This window comes from Podarcis vaucheri, assembly GCF_965113315.1.
Source record: "Podarcis vaucheri genome assembly, chromosome: 6".
Taxonomy (NCBI): Eukaryota; Metazoa; Chordata; class Lepidosauria; order Squamata; family Lacertidae; genus Podarcis; species Podarcis vaucheri.
This window is the reverse complement of record NC_138764.1, coordinates 101,460,360-101,476,412: the sequence shown is the minus strand read 5'-3', so window position 1 is coordinate 101,476,412 and position 16,053 is coordinate 101,460,360. Positions and strand designations below refer to the sequence as shown.

General features: G+C 45.7%; 1 protein-coding gene and 1 long non-coding RNA gene across 2 annotated transcripts in view; one reads left to right on the top strand and one right to left on the bottom strand.

The window, feature by feature from the left end:
* The window catches only part of UCKL1 (uridine-cytidine kinase 1 like 1), a 79,441-nt gene extending 76,142 nt beyond the window's left edge, over positions 1-3,299 (bottom strand). The window contains exon 1 of the mRNA XM_082226105.1: positions 3,174-3,299. Within this exon, the coding sequence (XP_082082231.1) occupies positions 3,174-3,253 (80 nt within the window). The 5' untranslated portion in view covers positions 3,254-3,299. The remainder of the gene's footprint in view (positions 1-3,173) is intronic.
* LOC309534355 overlaps positions 1-16,053 on the top strand; it is a 98,476-nt gene that overhangs the window by 24,425 nt on the left and 57,998 nt on the right. The window lies entirely within an intron of this gene.

The window sequence follows — 16,053 nt, the reverse complement described above, 5'->3', positions numbered from 1 at the left end:
CAGTGTTAGGAATTCAGATATATAAGCTAATCGCCAAATGGCACCTTAAACCTAGGTTACAGACACAAAAAAGGAATGTCTAGGCAGCTTTTCGTGGTGAAATTTACCATTATTATTTATTATTATTAATAATAATTTCATTTTTATACCACTTTATATTTTAAAGGGGGGAAAATCTCAAAGCGGTTTACAACGCATGAAAACATCAAATGAAACAATCCAGAAGTAAACAAATTCAAGCTTCAATGAAAATACTGTATTTTTCCGTGTATAAGACTAGGTTTTAAATTAGGGGGGCGTCTTATACACAGATACATCTCCCCCCATTTTCTTAAATCTGAGTCCCCCCAAAATAGGGGGCCTCTTATACATGGGGGCGTCTTACAGACCGAAACATACGGCATTTCAGATCCTTCTCTAAGTGACATTTGGTTTTTCCCCATATTGATTCACTTGCTTGATTTATAGAGCAGGCCCACAGCAGAATAACTCCAGGAAGGCAGTGTGGTGTAGAGGTTAGAGTGTTGGACTAGGACATGGAAGATCAGGGTTCAAATCCCCACTCAGCCATGAAGTTTCACTGGGTGATCTTGGAGTCGGTAGCAACCTCTTAACCTAACTCACAGGGTCATTGTGGGGATTAACTGAGGATGGGAGGTGAACCATGTTTTACACTGAGCTATGAATGCAACATAGGATGCGGGTGGTGCTGTGGGTTAAACCACAGAGCCTAGGACTTGCTGATCAGAAGGTCGTGGTTCGAATCCCCACGACGGGGTGAGCTCCCGTTGCTCGGTCCCAGCTCCTGCCAACCTAGCATTTCGAAAGCACGTTAAAGTGCAAGTAGATAAATAGGTATCGCTCCGGCGGGAAGGTAAACAGCGTTTCCATGCGCTGCTCTGGTTTGCCAGAAGCAGCTTAGTCATGCTGGCCACATGACCCGGAAGCTGTACGCCGGCTCGCTTGGCCAATAAAGCGAGATGAGCGCTGCAATCCCAGAGTCGGTCACGACTGGACCTAATGGTCAGGGGTCCCTTTACCTTTACCTAGGGGCCCAATCTGGACAGTTCTGCCAGGGGCACAAGATCACTCAGCTATGGCTCTGGTGTGAAGAGAGTTTGCGGCAACAGAAAGAGCACTGTTTGACCTCGTCAGTGGTCAGTATTATTTGCTTGTTTAAACGCCTATCCTATCCCAAAGGTCATCACCGGATGAGGACAATGATATATACAAGCACTCAAAACTTGCAAACACAATTCAAAGGGTGTAAAGTCTGCTGTAGCGAAAACAATCTTGGGGCACCGTAAAGACGAACAGATTTTAATAAGTATGCTACATCTGATGAATTGGGCCCTGGTCTGCAAAAAGTTTAATCCGTAATAAAATTGACTAGTCTTTAAGGTGTCAAAAGTGCCTCGTTGTTTTTGACATGTTATGTGAAATTCAGGTCTCCTAGCCTGTCTAAATCTCTCCTTCTGCCTAAATTCCTCTTCTTCCTGGGCCCTTCAAGAAGCTATCTGCACACACCCTTCACTCCACCAATAAAGTATTTCAGGGGGCCAGTTGACTGGCATTGCCATTCAAATGGTGTACAGTGGTGCCTCGCAAGACGAAAAGAATCCGTTCTGTGATTCTCTTCGTCTAGCGGTTTTTTCGTCTTGCGAAGCAAGCCCATTGAAGGATTAGCGGATTAGCGTTATTAGCGCTATTAGCGGCTTTTAGCGGCTTATATGCTGATCGGATCAGCTGATAAGCACCTTAGCGGCTTAGAAAGGGGGGGGAGGGGAAAAAAACCAGCAGGAACTCGCAAGACATTGTCGTCTTGCGAAGCAAGCCCATAGGAGATTCGTTTTGCGAAGCACCTCCAAAACGGAAAACTCTTTCGCCTAGCGAGTTTTCCGTCTTGCGAGGCATTCGTCTTGCGGGGCACCACTGTATGTGGATTGTGATCCGTTATATGGGGCAGGGCTTACCCGCCTCGCCCCCCCCGCAAATATTTTATCCAAGTTGTCATCCTGACTGCTGCCCCCACCTTGTACTTCTCTGCCCAGGCACCCAAAGGAGCCTACATGCCTCACTCAGACAGCCCAGGGAGCGTGTGAGCCAGAGGTGAGAGATGTGTTTTTGGGTGCCCCTCTGGGCCTCCTTCCTTGGCAAGCACCAGGGGGACCAACTTGAATAAAAGATTGAGGGGGGCAGGTAAACCCCACCCCATGTAATCAATCACATGATGCAGTGCATGCACATCATTTGAATGGCAATGCCCATCAACTCGGGGGGCATTTTGTTTTTTGGGGGGGCCAAAGGGACCTTGGCCCCTAGGAGTTGGTTCCTATGACCAGGCATCCCCAAACTCAGCCCTCCAGCTGTTTTGGGACTACAATTCTCACTGGCCCTGTTAGCTAGGGATGATGGGAGTTGTAGTCCCAAAACAGCTGGAGGGCCGAGTTTGGGGATGTCTGGTAAGAGTCCAAACTCGCCAACTCCATTGTATGCCCCCAGTGGGCTCCTAGTCTTCCCACATAGTTCAGTCACTAGATCATGAAACACTAAACCTCAAGGTTGTGGGTTCGAGCCCCAGGTTGGCCCAAATGATTCCTGTCTGGGGGGTGGACAAGATGACCCCCATGGTACCTTCCAACTCCATGACCACTGAGCCCTTCCACATGCCAACTACTGAAACCCAAAGAGAGGCGGTGCTCAGGTGCGCAAAGGAAGGTGCCAGGGCGCAAACGAAATATTTGAGCCCCCTCCCTCCAAGGCAAGGCCATTCAAATGGTGTACCTGCGCCACAATTATGTGGGACAGGGCTTACCTCTCCCCCCTCCCCGATGTTTTATTCCAGTGGGCACCCTTGCCAGGGCGTCCCTCTAATTCGGCATTCTCTGCGCCAATGGGCAATCGCTCTCCTGGTGGGATCCGCTCCCCGCAAATCCCGGGGGATGCCGGGGATTGAACCCGGGACCATCCGCGCAGAAGGCGAGCGAGCTCAGCCCGGCCGGGGCTCCGTTTTGCGCGCATCCAGCCGCCCCGGGCGCCCTTCCCTTCGCAACCAGGCGCAACGCAGCGCGCCTCTCCCCGGGGAACCCCCGTGCGGGAAGAAGCACCGGGGCTCCCTCCCTCCCTCCCCCCCCAAAGGTGCGTGTCTGCCAGAGGGGGGTCTCTCCCCTTACCTGTCGCCCCCGAGATCCCTTCCTCCCGCTTCGCTCTCCGCCGTCCCGCGCCCCGCATCCGCGGCGGTTGCTGCAGCCATTGCGCCTCGCGATCAGCTGTTTGGAGCGCGGAGCGGGGAGAGGCAGAGGGAGACAGAGAGGGAGGGGAGGCGAAGCGGAGGCGCGCCGCGCGGCACCATGGGAGTTGTAGTTCTCCAGGCGGGCCCGGCTCCCCCGATGCCATGGCAAGAGGGAGCGCCAGAGGACTACAAGCACCCGGAAGCTTTGCTGTCCGGTGCACGACGGGAACTGTAGTTTTGTGCGCCTTGGGAGGGTCTCCAAAGCAGAGCTTTACGCAAAGGGAGAGAATAGAAACTGAAAGAGTTCGGCCTTTGCAGAGGAATTAGTTGGGCAGAAGAGAATAATAGAAGTCTAGATTTGGAAGGCAGCACGAGGGTCATCGCTAGTCCAAGCGCCTTTTTTTTTTTACCAACCCGGGATTCGAACCCAGGACCCTAAGACGAAGCGTCTCCTTCTCTGCCGACTGAGCTACTTGGGTGTTTCTTGGTTCCAAAGGACAGATCGGCCCATCATCGCCCGACTTTACTTCTGCTTAGATAAATGCCAATATCAAGCAGTTTATCGTTCTGCATTTTTAGAAAGGGCTGAGCTTAAAAAGATTGTTAGAGCTTTAGCCACCTATGTACATTTCCTCAGAAATATGATCCACTTAAGTCAGCGGGGCGTACTCCTAGGAAAGCGTGACCTCACCCATGGGCATAGTCAAGGCGGGCAGAGGGCATGGGCGTAGCTGCCTCCCCCCAGATCAAGTAAAACAATAGAAATACTTAACTAACTGACCAATCACGTCGGTTCTGCCCCCCCCCAATCCTGGCTATGCCCATGTCGGGGGGGGGGGAGCGTGCCCCCATCACAAAAAAATAAATACAAATCAATACAAATCTGAGCTCTACCCATTTGCATAGCCAAGGGGGGTGGGGGCAGGGAGGCAGCTTCCCCCCCCCCTTAGATCCACAAATACTATTGAAAAGCATAGAAACTGCTCAGTTATCTGATGTTCTGCCCCTCCAGCAGAAGCCTGCCCCCCTCAATGTCCTATTTACGGGGTATTTTTACCTGTGATTTCCCAAGAAAGCTCAACAGCTTTGATTAAAAAACAAACAAACTCCCCCCCCCAATACTAGCTACGCCCATGGTTCTACTCCTAACAAAAGCCCAGCCCCCAAACAAAAAGCTTGGCTGTGCCCAGGGCCTTACCCATCAGTGGCATGGCCCCCGGCTGCCTCCACAAAAGTTACCCAATTTCAGACGGAAAACTAAAAAAATTCCTTCCAGTAGCACCTTAAAGACCAACTAAGTTAGTTCTTGGTATGAGCTTTCGTGTGCATGCACACTTCTTCAGATACACTGAAACAGAAGTTGTCAGATCCTTCTATATAGTGAGAAGGTGGGGAGGGGTATTACTCAGAAGGGTGGTGGGAATGGGAGATTGGCAGATAGCTGAGATGAGCCTGTTGACGACTCTTAACGACTGCAATAGGTCTTACAGGAAAAGGCAAGGGGTGAGAGGGTGAGAAATGGCTTAGTTATGTATAATGAGATAAGAATCCAATGTCTCTGTTCAGACCAGGTCTCTCCATGGTTTTAAGTTTGGTAATGAGTTGCAATTCAGCAGCTTCTCTTTCCAGTCTATTTCTGAAATTCCTTTGTAGTAAAACAGCTACTTTGAGATCTTGTATAGAATGTCCTGGGAGATTGAAGTGTTCTCCTACTGGTTTCAGCTCATACCAAGAATTAACTTAGTTGGTCTTTAAGGTGCTACTGGAAGGAATTTTTTTATTTTGGCTATGGCAGACCAACACGCCTACCTATCTGTAGACGGAAAACTGTTCTTCACCCCTGACTTTAAAATGTGCTTTTTATATGAGAGCAAGGCGTTTTCTCTCTCCCTGCCACCTTAAATTTTTCACCACCGATGCAGCCTTGGAGCAGTCCTTATCTCGGAGCAAACTGAAACTATTAGTTTGATTAGCCTTTGTCCAGCTTCCAGCTACCACCTCTCTTTCTGGCATTCCTTGAAATTGCCTCCCATTGTTTGCCTTTCTCATCCAGGCGCAAACATTCCCAAGGCCAGCAGAGGATGATCCCCTGTTTCCTATTGAAATACCTGCTTACCTGGATCTGAAAATCTCCATGTGATTCCCAAAAGGTAGCCAGGTTATCGATTATATACAATGAATGGAAAAGGGTGTTTGAAATCACTTTTGTAAAAACCAAACCAAACCCTATAATTTCCTTTGGGAAATGGAAGAAACTTACTCCAGAAATGGAGAAACTTACAGGAAGAATAAGAAAACAAGAAAACAAACTTTTTAATAAAGGAATGGAAATGGTTGATTGAATATTTGCAGATAAATCGCCAACAGATAAAAACATTGGCGGGATTATTGTAATAACCTGCCGTTTCATAAGAGTATATATTTAAGGTAGATGATTAAATGAGTAAATCAAATGAATTTGGATATGCAGGAGATATTTAAAAATAAATGTTAAGGAACCGCAGAAGGAGGGGAAAGGAGGTCAGACTTTGAAATGTTAGATTGATTGTAAAACTAACGAAATGTATAAACTTGAAAAGTATAAATAAAAACTTGAAAAACAAAACAAAAGGTAGCCAGGTTACTTATTGCAAGGAGCCTTGGGCCGTATAACAAATCTGTGAATCAATAATAATAATAATAATAATAATAATAATAATAATAATATTTTTTTATTTATACCCCGCTCTTCCTGGTTCAAAAACTGGGCTCAGGGCGGTTAACAACAAATTTAAAACACTTAATTATAAAAGCAGCATAAAATACAGTATAAAAACATGAATAACAATAAAATTCAGAAATCAAAAATCAATTAGCTTATCCCCAGGGCTAGCTGGCTGAATTGGTCCTAATTGGGCCAGCGAGGGGGTCAGGGGAGAATTAGCTGTGGAATCTTTATAAAAGGGGAGAGGGAGGGAAGAGAAGGGAAATAAAAGATCAGGCTGAATTCAAATGAAAGGCCAGGCAGAATAGCTCTGTCTTACAGGCCCGGCGGAAGAAGGTTAAATCCTGAAGGGACAGAGTATTCCACCAGGTCGGAGCCATCACTGAAAAGGCCCTGGCCCTGCAAGACTCTTTCGTCCTTAGGAATGGTTTATGCTTTGCTTGGCATTACAGATCTCAAACCTGGGTCAAGAAGATGAGTAGATTTCTTATCAGCAGGGAGATGGCAGAGCCCCTCCCCCTCGCCCCCTTGCTGAATCTGAGTGTGCTGGCTTTGGTGGAGTACTGTTAGGTCCCCTGCGCCAGTGTATTTAATTCTCACCTGCAGCACCAACTTGCTTTGAATCACAGAACTGTAGTTGGAGGGTACCCCAGGGGTCATCTAGTCCAATCCCCTGCAGTGCAGGAATATCAACTAGGCTTGACATGAGCCAACAGTGTGACGCGGCAGCTAAAAAAGCCAATGCAATTCTGGGCTGCATCAATAGGAGTATAGCATCTAGATCAAGGGAAGTAATAGTGCCACTGTATTCTGCTCTGGTCAGACCACACCTGGAGTACTGTGTCCAGTTCTGGGCACCACAGTTCAAGAAGGACACTGACAAACTGGAACGTGTCCAGAGGAGGGCAACCAAAATGGTCAAAGGCCTGGAAACAATGCCTTATGAGGAACGGCTAAGGGAGCTGGGCATGTTTAGCCTGGAGAAGAGGAGGTTAAGGGGTGATATGATAGCCATGTTCAAATATATAAAAGGATGTCACATAGAGGAGGGAGAAAGGTTGTTTTCTGCTGCTCCAGAGAAGCGGACACGGAGCAATGGATCCAAACTACAAGAAAGAAGATTCCACCTAAACATGAGGAAGAACTTCCTGACAGTAAGAGCTGTTTGACAGTGGAATTTGCTGCCAAGGAGTGTGGTGGAGTCTCCTACTTTGGAGGTCTTTAAGCAGAGGCTTGACAACCATATGTCAGGAGTGCTCTGATGGTGTTTCCTGCTTGGCAGGGGGTTGGACTCGATGGCCCTTGTGGTCTCTTCCAACTCTATGATTCTATGATTCTATGATTCTAGTACAGCGGCAGAGCAGCTGCTTTGCAGGCAGAAGGCCTCAGGTTCAACCACAAGGCAGCTTCTTATTTTCCTAGGCCGCTAAATCTCAGCAAGGATGTTCCTAAGGAAGAGAGCCACCAAAACCGAAAAAGGATGCCTATCTTTGGCCAAATAAAGAAAAAGTACATAAAAGGTTCTCGAGTCATATTATCAGAGGCCCATTGTATGAAGTTTGGGAAAAAAATAAGAAACTGTTAGAACAGAGAACACCTTGGTGGCTATCCCCAACAGACATCTTATCAATCAAAAAAGTAAACCTGGAAGAGCGAAAATTGACATATGAAGACCTACTGGTAAGATCCCAAGATAACTGGAGGTTAAGACCATGTGAAGAATTAAAGGAGAGGCTGTCAGGCTGGCTACAGTACCATCAGATAAATGCAAAATGGTCAGAGGATAAGAAAATTGGAATGAATGAAAAGAAGTCCAAATTTCAGATTGAAATAATTGAAGGCAAATCCAAAATATTATCTAAGATGTACAACATACTATTGGAATGGGAAACGAAAGACGAAGAAATCAAAGAAGTTACGGTCAAGTGGGCAAGAGATTTGGGGCATAGTATAGAATATGAAAAATGGTCAAAACTCTGGAATGAGGGAATAAAGTTCACGGCAAGCGCTGCAATTAGAGAAAACCTAGAAAAGATGATACATCGATGGTATTTAACGCCAGAAAAACTAGGTAGAATGTATAAAACTGTAAATAAGTCCTGTTGGAAATGTAAAACAAAAGAAGGCAATTTTATACATATGTGGTGGACATGCGAGGAAATAAAAAGATTTTGGGATCAGATATATACAGAGTTAAAAAAGATACTTAGATATACATTTCCCAAAAACCCAGAGGCCTTCTTATTAGGGATGGTCGGGACAGAAATTCAAGAAAAAGATAAAACTTTATTCCAATACTCAACAGCAGCGGCCAGAATTTTGATCGCTCAAAATTGGAAAGGCACAAACCTCCCAACGGTGAGAGAGTGGCAGTTAAAACTATATGACTTTATTGAATTGGCAAGAATGACACAAAGAATCAGAAATCAAAAAAATACAAAGTTAAAAGAAGATTGGAATAAATTCATGGTTTATTTCGAAAGTAATTTTAAAAACGTACCAACTACAGAGGGTTTGTTATAAAACTCCCGATGTATAAACTAGAACAAACACCAGCGGTAAAAATGAAATTGTAATAAGCAAAACCCGAATTCAGTAGGGAAGGAAGTCGATGTTTTATGTTTTATGTTTTTTGATGTAATTTTTTTGAATGTATCTGTCTCTTTTTGCGTGTATGCTTTTCTTTTTTCTTTTTTCTTTTTTTTATTCTTTCTTCTTATATTTCTTTTTTCTTTTCTTGGTGTATAAAAGAAATTCAATAAAAAGTATTTAAAAAAAAAAACAAAACCGAAAAAGGATATTAACTAGGATTTATATATTGTAATGTTTGAAGTATGAATTTGGAATTATTGATTATGAAAAGTATTTTTCTCGTCATTCTTTTTCTTTTAACTTTCGTCTTTCTTCTTTTCTAGTCTACATTCTGGAAAACTGTGTAGATAAATGTTTTTATATATGGTTATGGTTATGTTTTGTTTCTATTTCTTTCTTTTTTTTACTTTTCATTTTTTTGTAACATCTAATAAAATTTAATGTTAAAAAAACAAAAAAGGATGTACAGTGGTGCCTCGCAAGAGGAAAAGAATCCGTTCTGTGATTCTCTTCGTCTAGCGGCTTTTTTCGTCTTGCGAAGCAAGCCCATTGAAGGATTAGCGGATTAGCGCTATTAGAGGCTTTTAGAGGCTTTTAGCGGCTTATCTGCTGATCGGATCAGCTGATAAGCGGCTTAGCGGCTTAGAAAAAGGGGAGGAAAAGGGGGGGAAAGCCAGCAGGAACTCGCAAGACATTGTCGTCTTGCGAAGCAAGCCCATAGGAGATTCGTTTTGCCAAGCACCTCCAAAACGGAAAACTCTTTCGTCTAGCGAGTTTTCCGTCTTGCGAGGCATTCGTCTTGCGGGGCACCACTGTAGAAAGATCTATCCAACCGTCATCTGGAAATTATGTATGAAAGCTGTCAAAAACTAGGCTCACATAACGCCTGAGACCAGATATAGCTCAGTTGGTTAGAGCATGGTGCTGATAATGCCATGGTTGCAGGTTTGATTCCCTGCATGGGACAGCTGCATATTCCTGCGTCATGGGGTTGGATTACATCAGGGGTCAGCAAACCTTTTCAGCAGGGGGCTGGCCCACTGTCCCTCAGACCATGTGGGGGGGGGGCGGCGGACTATATTTTGAAAGGGAAAAAATGAACGAATTCCTATGCCCCACAGATAACCCAGAGATGCATTTTAAATAAAAGGACACATTCTACTCATGTTAAAACACACTGATTCCCGGACCATCCGTGGGCCGGATTTAGAAGGCGATTGGGCTGGATCCGGCCCCTTGGCCTTAGTTTGCCTACCCGTGGATTACATGAACCTCCAGGTGCCTTCCACTTCTAGGATTCTGCCTTCATATGTCTTCTAAAAGTCTGGTAGTTGTTTTTCTCTTTGACATCTGATGGGAGGGACCCACTCTGGAAGAATGGCAGATGAAGGTGATGGACTATATGGAACTGGCAGAAATGACTGGCAGAATCCGAGACCAGGGAGAAGAGTCGGTGGAAGAAGATTGGAAGAAATTTAAAGACTATTTACAGAAATATTGCAAAATTAATGAATGTTAGAATGATGTCAGAATGGAGTTAAGTGGTTTTAGCAGTAATGTTATAAAGGTGTATGTAAAAATGGATTGTTAACAGGTGAAAATTCAAAGTTATAATATATTAAGTTAAAGGATTAAGACAAAAACAAAGAGGGAAAGGAATTGCTGAATGAACTAACAGAACTGGAATACAAAAAAGGGAGGTGTGAGGAGATCAGGGAAGTAAGGAAATGAAATGTAAGGCATGGAAAGATTGATGTGTTTTTTTTTAAGTGTTTTTTATCTTTTTTCTGTATTTTGTATTTTTTCCCTTTTTATTTCTTTTTCTTTTTTTCTCTTTTTATTTATGTAATCTTTTCTTTGAAACTTTAATAAATATCATTTGGAAAAAAAGAGACATCTGATGGGAGGGCATTCCACAGGGTGGGCGCCACCACCGAGAAGGCCCTCCACCTGGTTCCCTGTAACCCCATTTCTTGCAGTGAGGGAACTGCCAGAAGGCCCTCGGCACTGGACCTCAGTGTCCGGGCAGAACGATGGAGGTGGAGATGCTCCTTCAGGTATACTGGACCGAGGCCGTATGAACCGTACACCAAGCCACCCACTCTGGAAGCTGGGGGGTGGGGTGGTTAGCCCCCAGTTTGGGGGCATCATCTGGTCCCACAGTCATTTTTTTCTGACCAGTTTGGCCAAGATTTTGCCAATTTGGGTTGCAGTGGGGGGAGAGAAGCAAAGAAGTTCTGCATCTGCTGTTGCTCCATCTTTTCCATTGCCACCAAAATCGCTGAGACCTTCTTGGCTGGGGGCAGGAACAGAATTGTGTTCTTTGGAGGGCTGGCTGCTCTAAGCCTCCACAGCTTGTTGGACCATGGAAAAAGCGCTTGCGCAATGAACTTCTTTCCATTCTGGATGATTCAAGCCAAGTCACCATCACGGGTTAGTTTGTCGTGGAACTTGATTCCGTAAAACTTTCCATCTGAGACCTTCGGTGTGTTTATTATGGGGAAGTAAACATGACTGAATCATAGCGTTGGAAGGGACCCAAGGGTCATCTAGTCCAACCCCAATGTTTAGAGGGAAACTATTTTGTCTGGATGGTTAAACCATTGCCCGAGCACAGCTTGCCACATGTCCCGTTCATTTTAAGTCAGATCCATTCATTCCAATGGAGCTTCAGCACGAAGACTTCTCCCATGGTTTATGGGGTTCCCATGAGGTTGGTACAACCTATTTAGAGTAGACTGAGGTGATTTGAATAACAGCTTAATGGATTTGTAAAATTTATATGTCATATATTCTTCCCTCTCAAGCTGTGTTAATATATATAGAAAATACATATTTTGTCTGTTTTTATATATGCTAGTAGGGACACGGGTGGCGCTGTGGGTTAAACCACAGAGCCTAGGACTTGCTGATCAGAAGGTCAGCGGTTTGAATCCCCGTGACGGGGTGAGCTCCTATTGCTCGGTCCCTGCTCTTGCCAAGGAGCAGTCTGCGGACAAACGCCGGCTCGCTCGGCCAATAAAGCGAGGTGCAGCTTCCGGGTCATGTGGCTAACATGACTAAGCCGCTTCTGGCAAACAAGAGCAGCACACGGAAACTCCGTTTACCTTCCCGCCGGAGCGGTACCCATTTATCTACTTGCACTTTGAGGTGCTTTCGAACTGCTAGGTTGGCAGAAGCAAGGACCAAGCAATGGGCGCTCACCCCGTCACGGGGATTCGAACCGCCGACCTTCTGATCGGCAAGCCCTAGGCTCTGTGGTTTAACCCACAGCGCCACCTGCATCCCCTATGTATAGTATAGGTAGATATTATATATAGTAATGTAGGTATGTTTTATGTTATGAAATTTGGGTAGTGTGTTGTGTACATGTATTGTGTAAATGTATATGTTTTATACGTTAATAAAAAGGGGGGGGGAAAGGAAATGGGAGCGCTGGGCTGTATTGTTATTCTTGTCTCCCTGGCTGACCAACAACCCACAAGATACAGAGTATGGAGACTTTGTCCCCCCTGCCCTCAATCCCCCCCCCCAAGATCTGCTGAAGATATTTATATAGCACAGCTGTGTCCCCACATAGGGGCTTAGCAGTGGGGCGAGGCCTTGAAGGGGGAACACCAATGTCGAGCTCCTGATCTCTGCGGCTTCCAGCGTTCCGTAAATTATTCCGCTAAGCACAGCTGTCAACTTACAGATTTGAAAATAAGGGACCAGCAGCCTCTAAAATAAGGGATCAGCAGTCAAAATAAGGGATTTTCAGGGCACAGGTATGTTCAGTTTCTGAGCCCCTCCGAGCCGAAGGCAGAAAGCCCAGCCAGCAGCCAAACGAAGCTTCGTCAATAAGGGACAGCAGCGGGACATGGCGCTGGGATAAGGGACTGTCCCGCCAAATAAGGGACGCTTGACAGCTATGCCGCCAAGTTGTGAATGGGATTGAGGTGTCTAACCAGCCACTTGGGTTTCTGGAGCCGAAAGGGTTCAATCTCTCCCAAACGGACTCTTATTACACACACGCCAGAAGAGGCGTTCCTGCAAAAGGAAGGGTGCTCTCTGCTTGATTCCGGAACAAGAGACTCCTCTGTTTTTTACATACACGCCCTCCCTGCTGATAGAATATTATCTGCTGTTGCAGGAAAGACACATGCCGCCAGCTGAAGTCAAGAAGGCAGCAGGCAACACAGCCTGCTCTCTGGTATCTCTCTGACTGTCAGCGCAGCTGTCCTGGGGAGCCATTAATAGCCTCTCGTGAGGGCACAGGAAGACCAGCATGCAAATTAAGGAGGCACAAGGATTCGAATAATGGAAATTTCACTTTGGCAACGCAAGGCATCCTTTTTTAAACTCAGGCCATCTCCACCGGTCGTCTGGGTCTCAGAATTTCTCTGATACTTTGGAGGGGAGCACAGCAAAAGGGCAAGGCAATGGTTCCCTCAAATGTACAGCTGGACTACCACAATGCAATGCACACGGGGCTGGGAGATGGCCTGGAAACTGCAGCTTGTATAAAATGCAGCTGTTATGAAGTGCTAGGAGGGAACATATCTAGCCTGAGTTGGAAGAACGCCAACAGCGACTGCTCTGCTTCCAAGCACAATCCGAAGTTGCATTGTTCTTCCTTTGCTATATTTGCAATAATAATAATAATAAAAAATAGCGTGGGGGAACATAATCCAAAGTGCATGTGCTTGTTTTTGAAGCCCAGCATGGCTTTGCTTCCGGGTAACCAAATGAATACTTATTTACTCATTAAATTTGTATAGTGCCCTTCATCCAAAGATCACAGGACAGTTCACAGCAGGAAGCTGCAAAATAAGAACACGGAATACGTAACAAAGAACAAAACAAGAACAAATCAATATCCCCCTTCCCACAATAATATATATATTATATTCTCTGTGAGTGCCTGGAGGCGGTTGGAGGATGGATGGTAGCTAACAGATTGAGGTTGAATTCTGACAAGACAGAAGTACTGTTTTGGGGGGACAGGGGGCAGGTGGGTGGGTGGGGGGTCTCCCTGGTCCCAAATGGGGAAACTGTGCCCCTGAAGGACCAGGTGCGCAGCCTGGGAGTCATTTTGGACTCACAGCTGTCCACAGAAGCGCAGGTCAATTCTGTGTCCAGGGCAGCTAGGGAAATGTTTAATGACTGACGTTTTAATGAATTTTTAATTTCTTGTTGAAAGCCGCCCAACAAGGGAGGGGTATAAATAATTACATTCATACCTCATGTTATGTTTGCTTGAGGTTGAGCATTTTCAGGTTGTGTCCTGCGGTGACCCGGAAGTACTAGAAAGGGTTACTTCCGGGTTTCACCGCTCACGCATGTGCAGATGCGCAAAATGATATCACGCGCATGCGCAGAAGCAGCAAATCACGACCCACGCACATGCACAGACGCGGGTTGCGTTATTTTCAAGTTGCGAACAGGCCTCTGGAATGGATCCCGTTCGCAACCAGAGGTACCACTGTATTATGATTATTATTATATTATATTATATTATATTATATTATATTATAAACGGTATATAGGCATCCATCTGTCTTGGGAGACAATGGAAGAGGGCGCCTTTGGGAGTGAAGTCAAACTGTCTGAGAGTTACAGCGCCTGCTGTGGCTGTAGAGACTGATACAGGAGAGACATGTTTTGTTGCAGCCAGGGCAGATGAAGGCATCTGGTTGTGTTGCTGCAGACACACCATGACGTTTCTTCTTTCTGTGCTCCTCTCAGCCGGCCATTCCTCCTCTAAGGGCGCAAAGGACCCCTAGGTGCATTTCTGCTTCTGTGAAGCATTGCCATTCCCAGACTAGAGAAAGGCCAGTGCCTTTCATAGAAACATAGAACTGGAGAGTTGGAAGGGACCACAACGATCATCTAGCCCAACCCCTGGCCAGGCAGTAATCTTTTGCTGAAGGTGGGACTCAAACCCGCAACCCTCTGAGCTATGGCAGGTGCAAAGCTGGCCTTTTCGGCCCAAAAAGACCACACAGCTAGAGCCAGCTTTGCAGAAGCGGAGAATTCAGTTTTCTTGTGACTAGTCCCTGTAGCCTTTGTGCAATGCCTTAGAATCTGTGTCAAGACCGCCACCCAGTGGCCTGATGGGAATTGTGAGAGAGACGTCTTGAATGTGCCGACAAATGCCTCTCATGAAACAGGCCATTTCCCACAAAAGCTCGTGCCGCACTTAGAGCACAAAGGTGAGAACATACAGAGGAGAAAACTCTTGTTTCCTTAAATCTGCATTTTCTTAAAGACGCCCATTTTCGTGGTAGTTTTTAGCTTGGCACAAAAGCGCAGACATCTCCAGCAAAGGAATGCAGGGAATCCTCTACGCGGAACGATTTCACTGAATCGTTTGTTCTTGGATAAGAATGGAACCCAGCTAATGAATAAGATAATGAATCAAGAGGTATTGGAAAAGGATGTTGAAGTTTATAGATTGAAAAAGAACACTGCCCCCGGTATGGCCAGCACATGGACTTGACAGAATAATGCAGGAATCAGTGATGGATAACCACAATGTGCCATCACAAGTTAATGAATAAGAGCACTATGTTGAGGAGTTGAAAGGTTCTTGGCACACACGTAGTTTGAAATCTTTGTGTAAAATCTGAATATCTGACTGGCTTAGATTTAATGGAGTGGGTTGTAATTACTATGTTGAATGGTCTATTGTAACCCCATGATTGGCTGATGGTACTTCATAGAATCACAGAATCATAGAATCATAGAGTTGGAAGACACCACAAGGGCCATCGAGTCCAACCCCCTGCCAAGCAAGAAACACCATCAGAGCACTCCTGACATATGGTTGTCAAGCCTCTGCTTAAAGACCTCCAAAGTAGGAGACTCCACCACACTCCTTGGCAGCAAATTCCACTGTCAAACAGCTCTTACTGTCAGGAAGTTCTTCCTAATGTTTAGGTGGAATCTTCTTTCTTGTAGTTTGGATCCATTGCTCCGTGTCCGCTTCTCTGGAGCAGCAGAAAACAACCTTTCTCCCTCCTCTATGTGACATCCTTTTATATATTTGAACATGGCTATCATATCACCCCTTAACCTCCTCTTCTCCAGGCTAAACATGCCCAGCTCCCTTAGCCGTTCCTCATAAGGCATCGTTTCCAGGCCTTTGACCATTTTGGTTGCCCTCCTCTGGACACGTTCCAGTTTGTCAGTGTCCTTCTTGAACTGTGGTGCCCAGAACTGGACACAGTACTCCAGGTGAGGTCTGACCAGAGCAGAATACAGTGGCACTATTACTTCCCTTGATCTAGATGCTATACTCCTATTGATGCAGCCCAGAATTGCATTGGCTTTTTTAGCTGCCGTGTCACACTGTTGGCTCATGTCAAGTTTGTGGTCAACCAAGACTCCTAGATCCTTTTCACATGTACTGCTCTCAAGCCAGGTGTCACCCATCTTGTATTTGTGCCTCTCATTTTTTTTGCCCAAGTGCAAAAGAGTTGGAAAGGACCCTGGAGATCATCCCCCTTTATTTTGCATACCCATCACACACCCAGCCAACTTT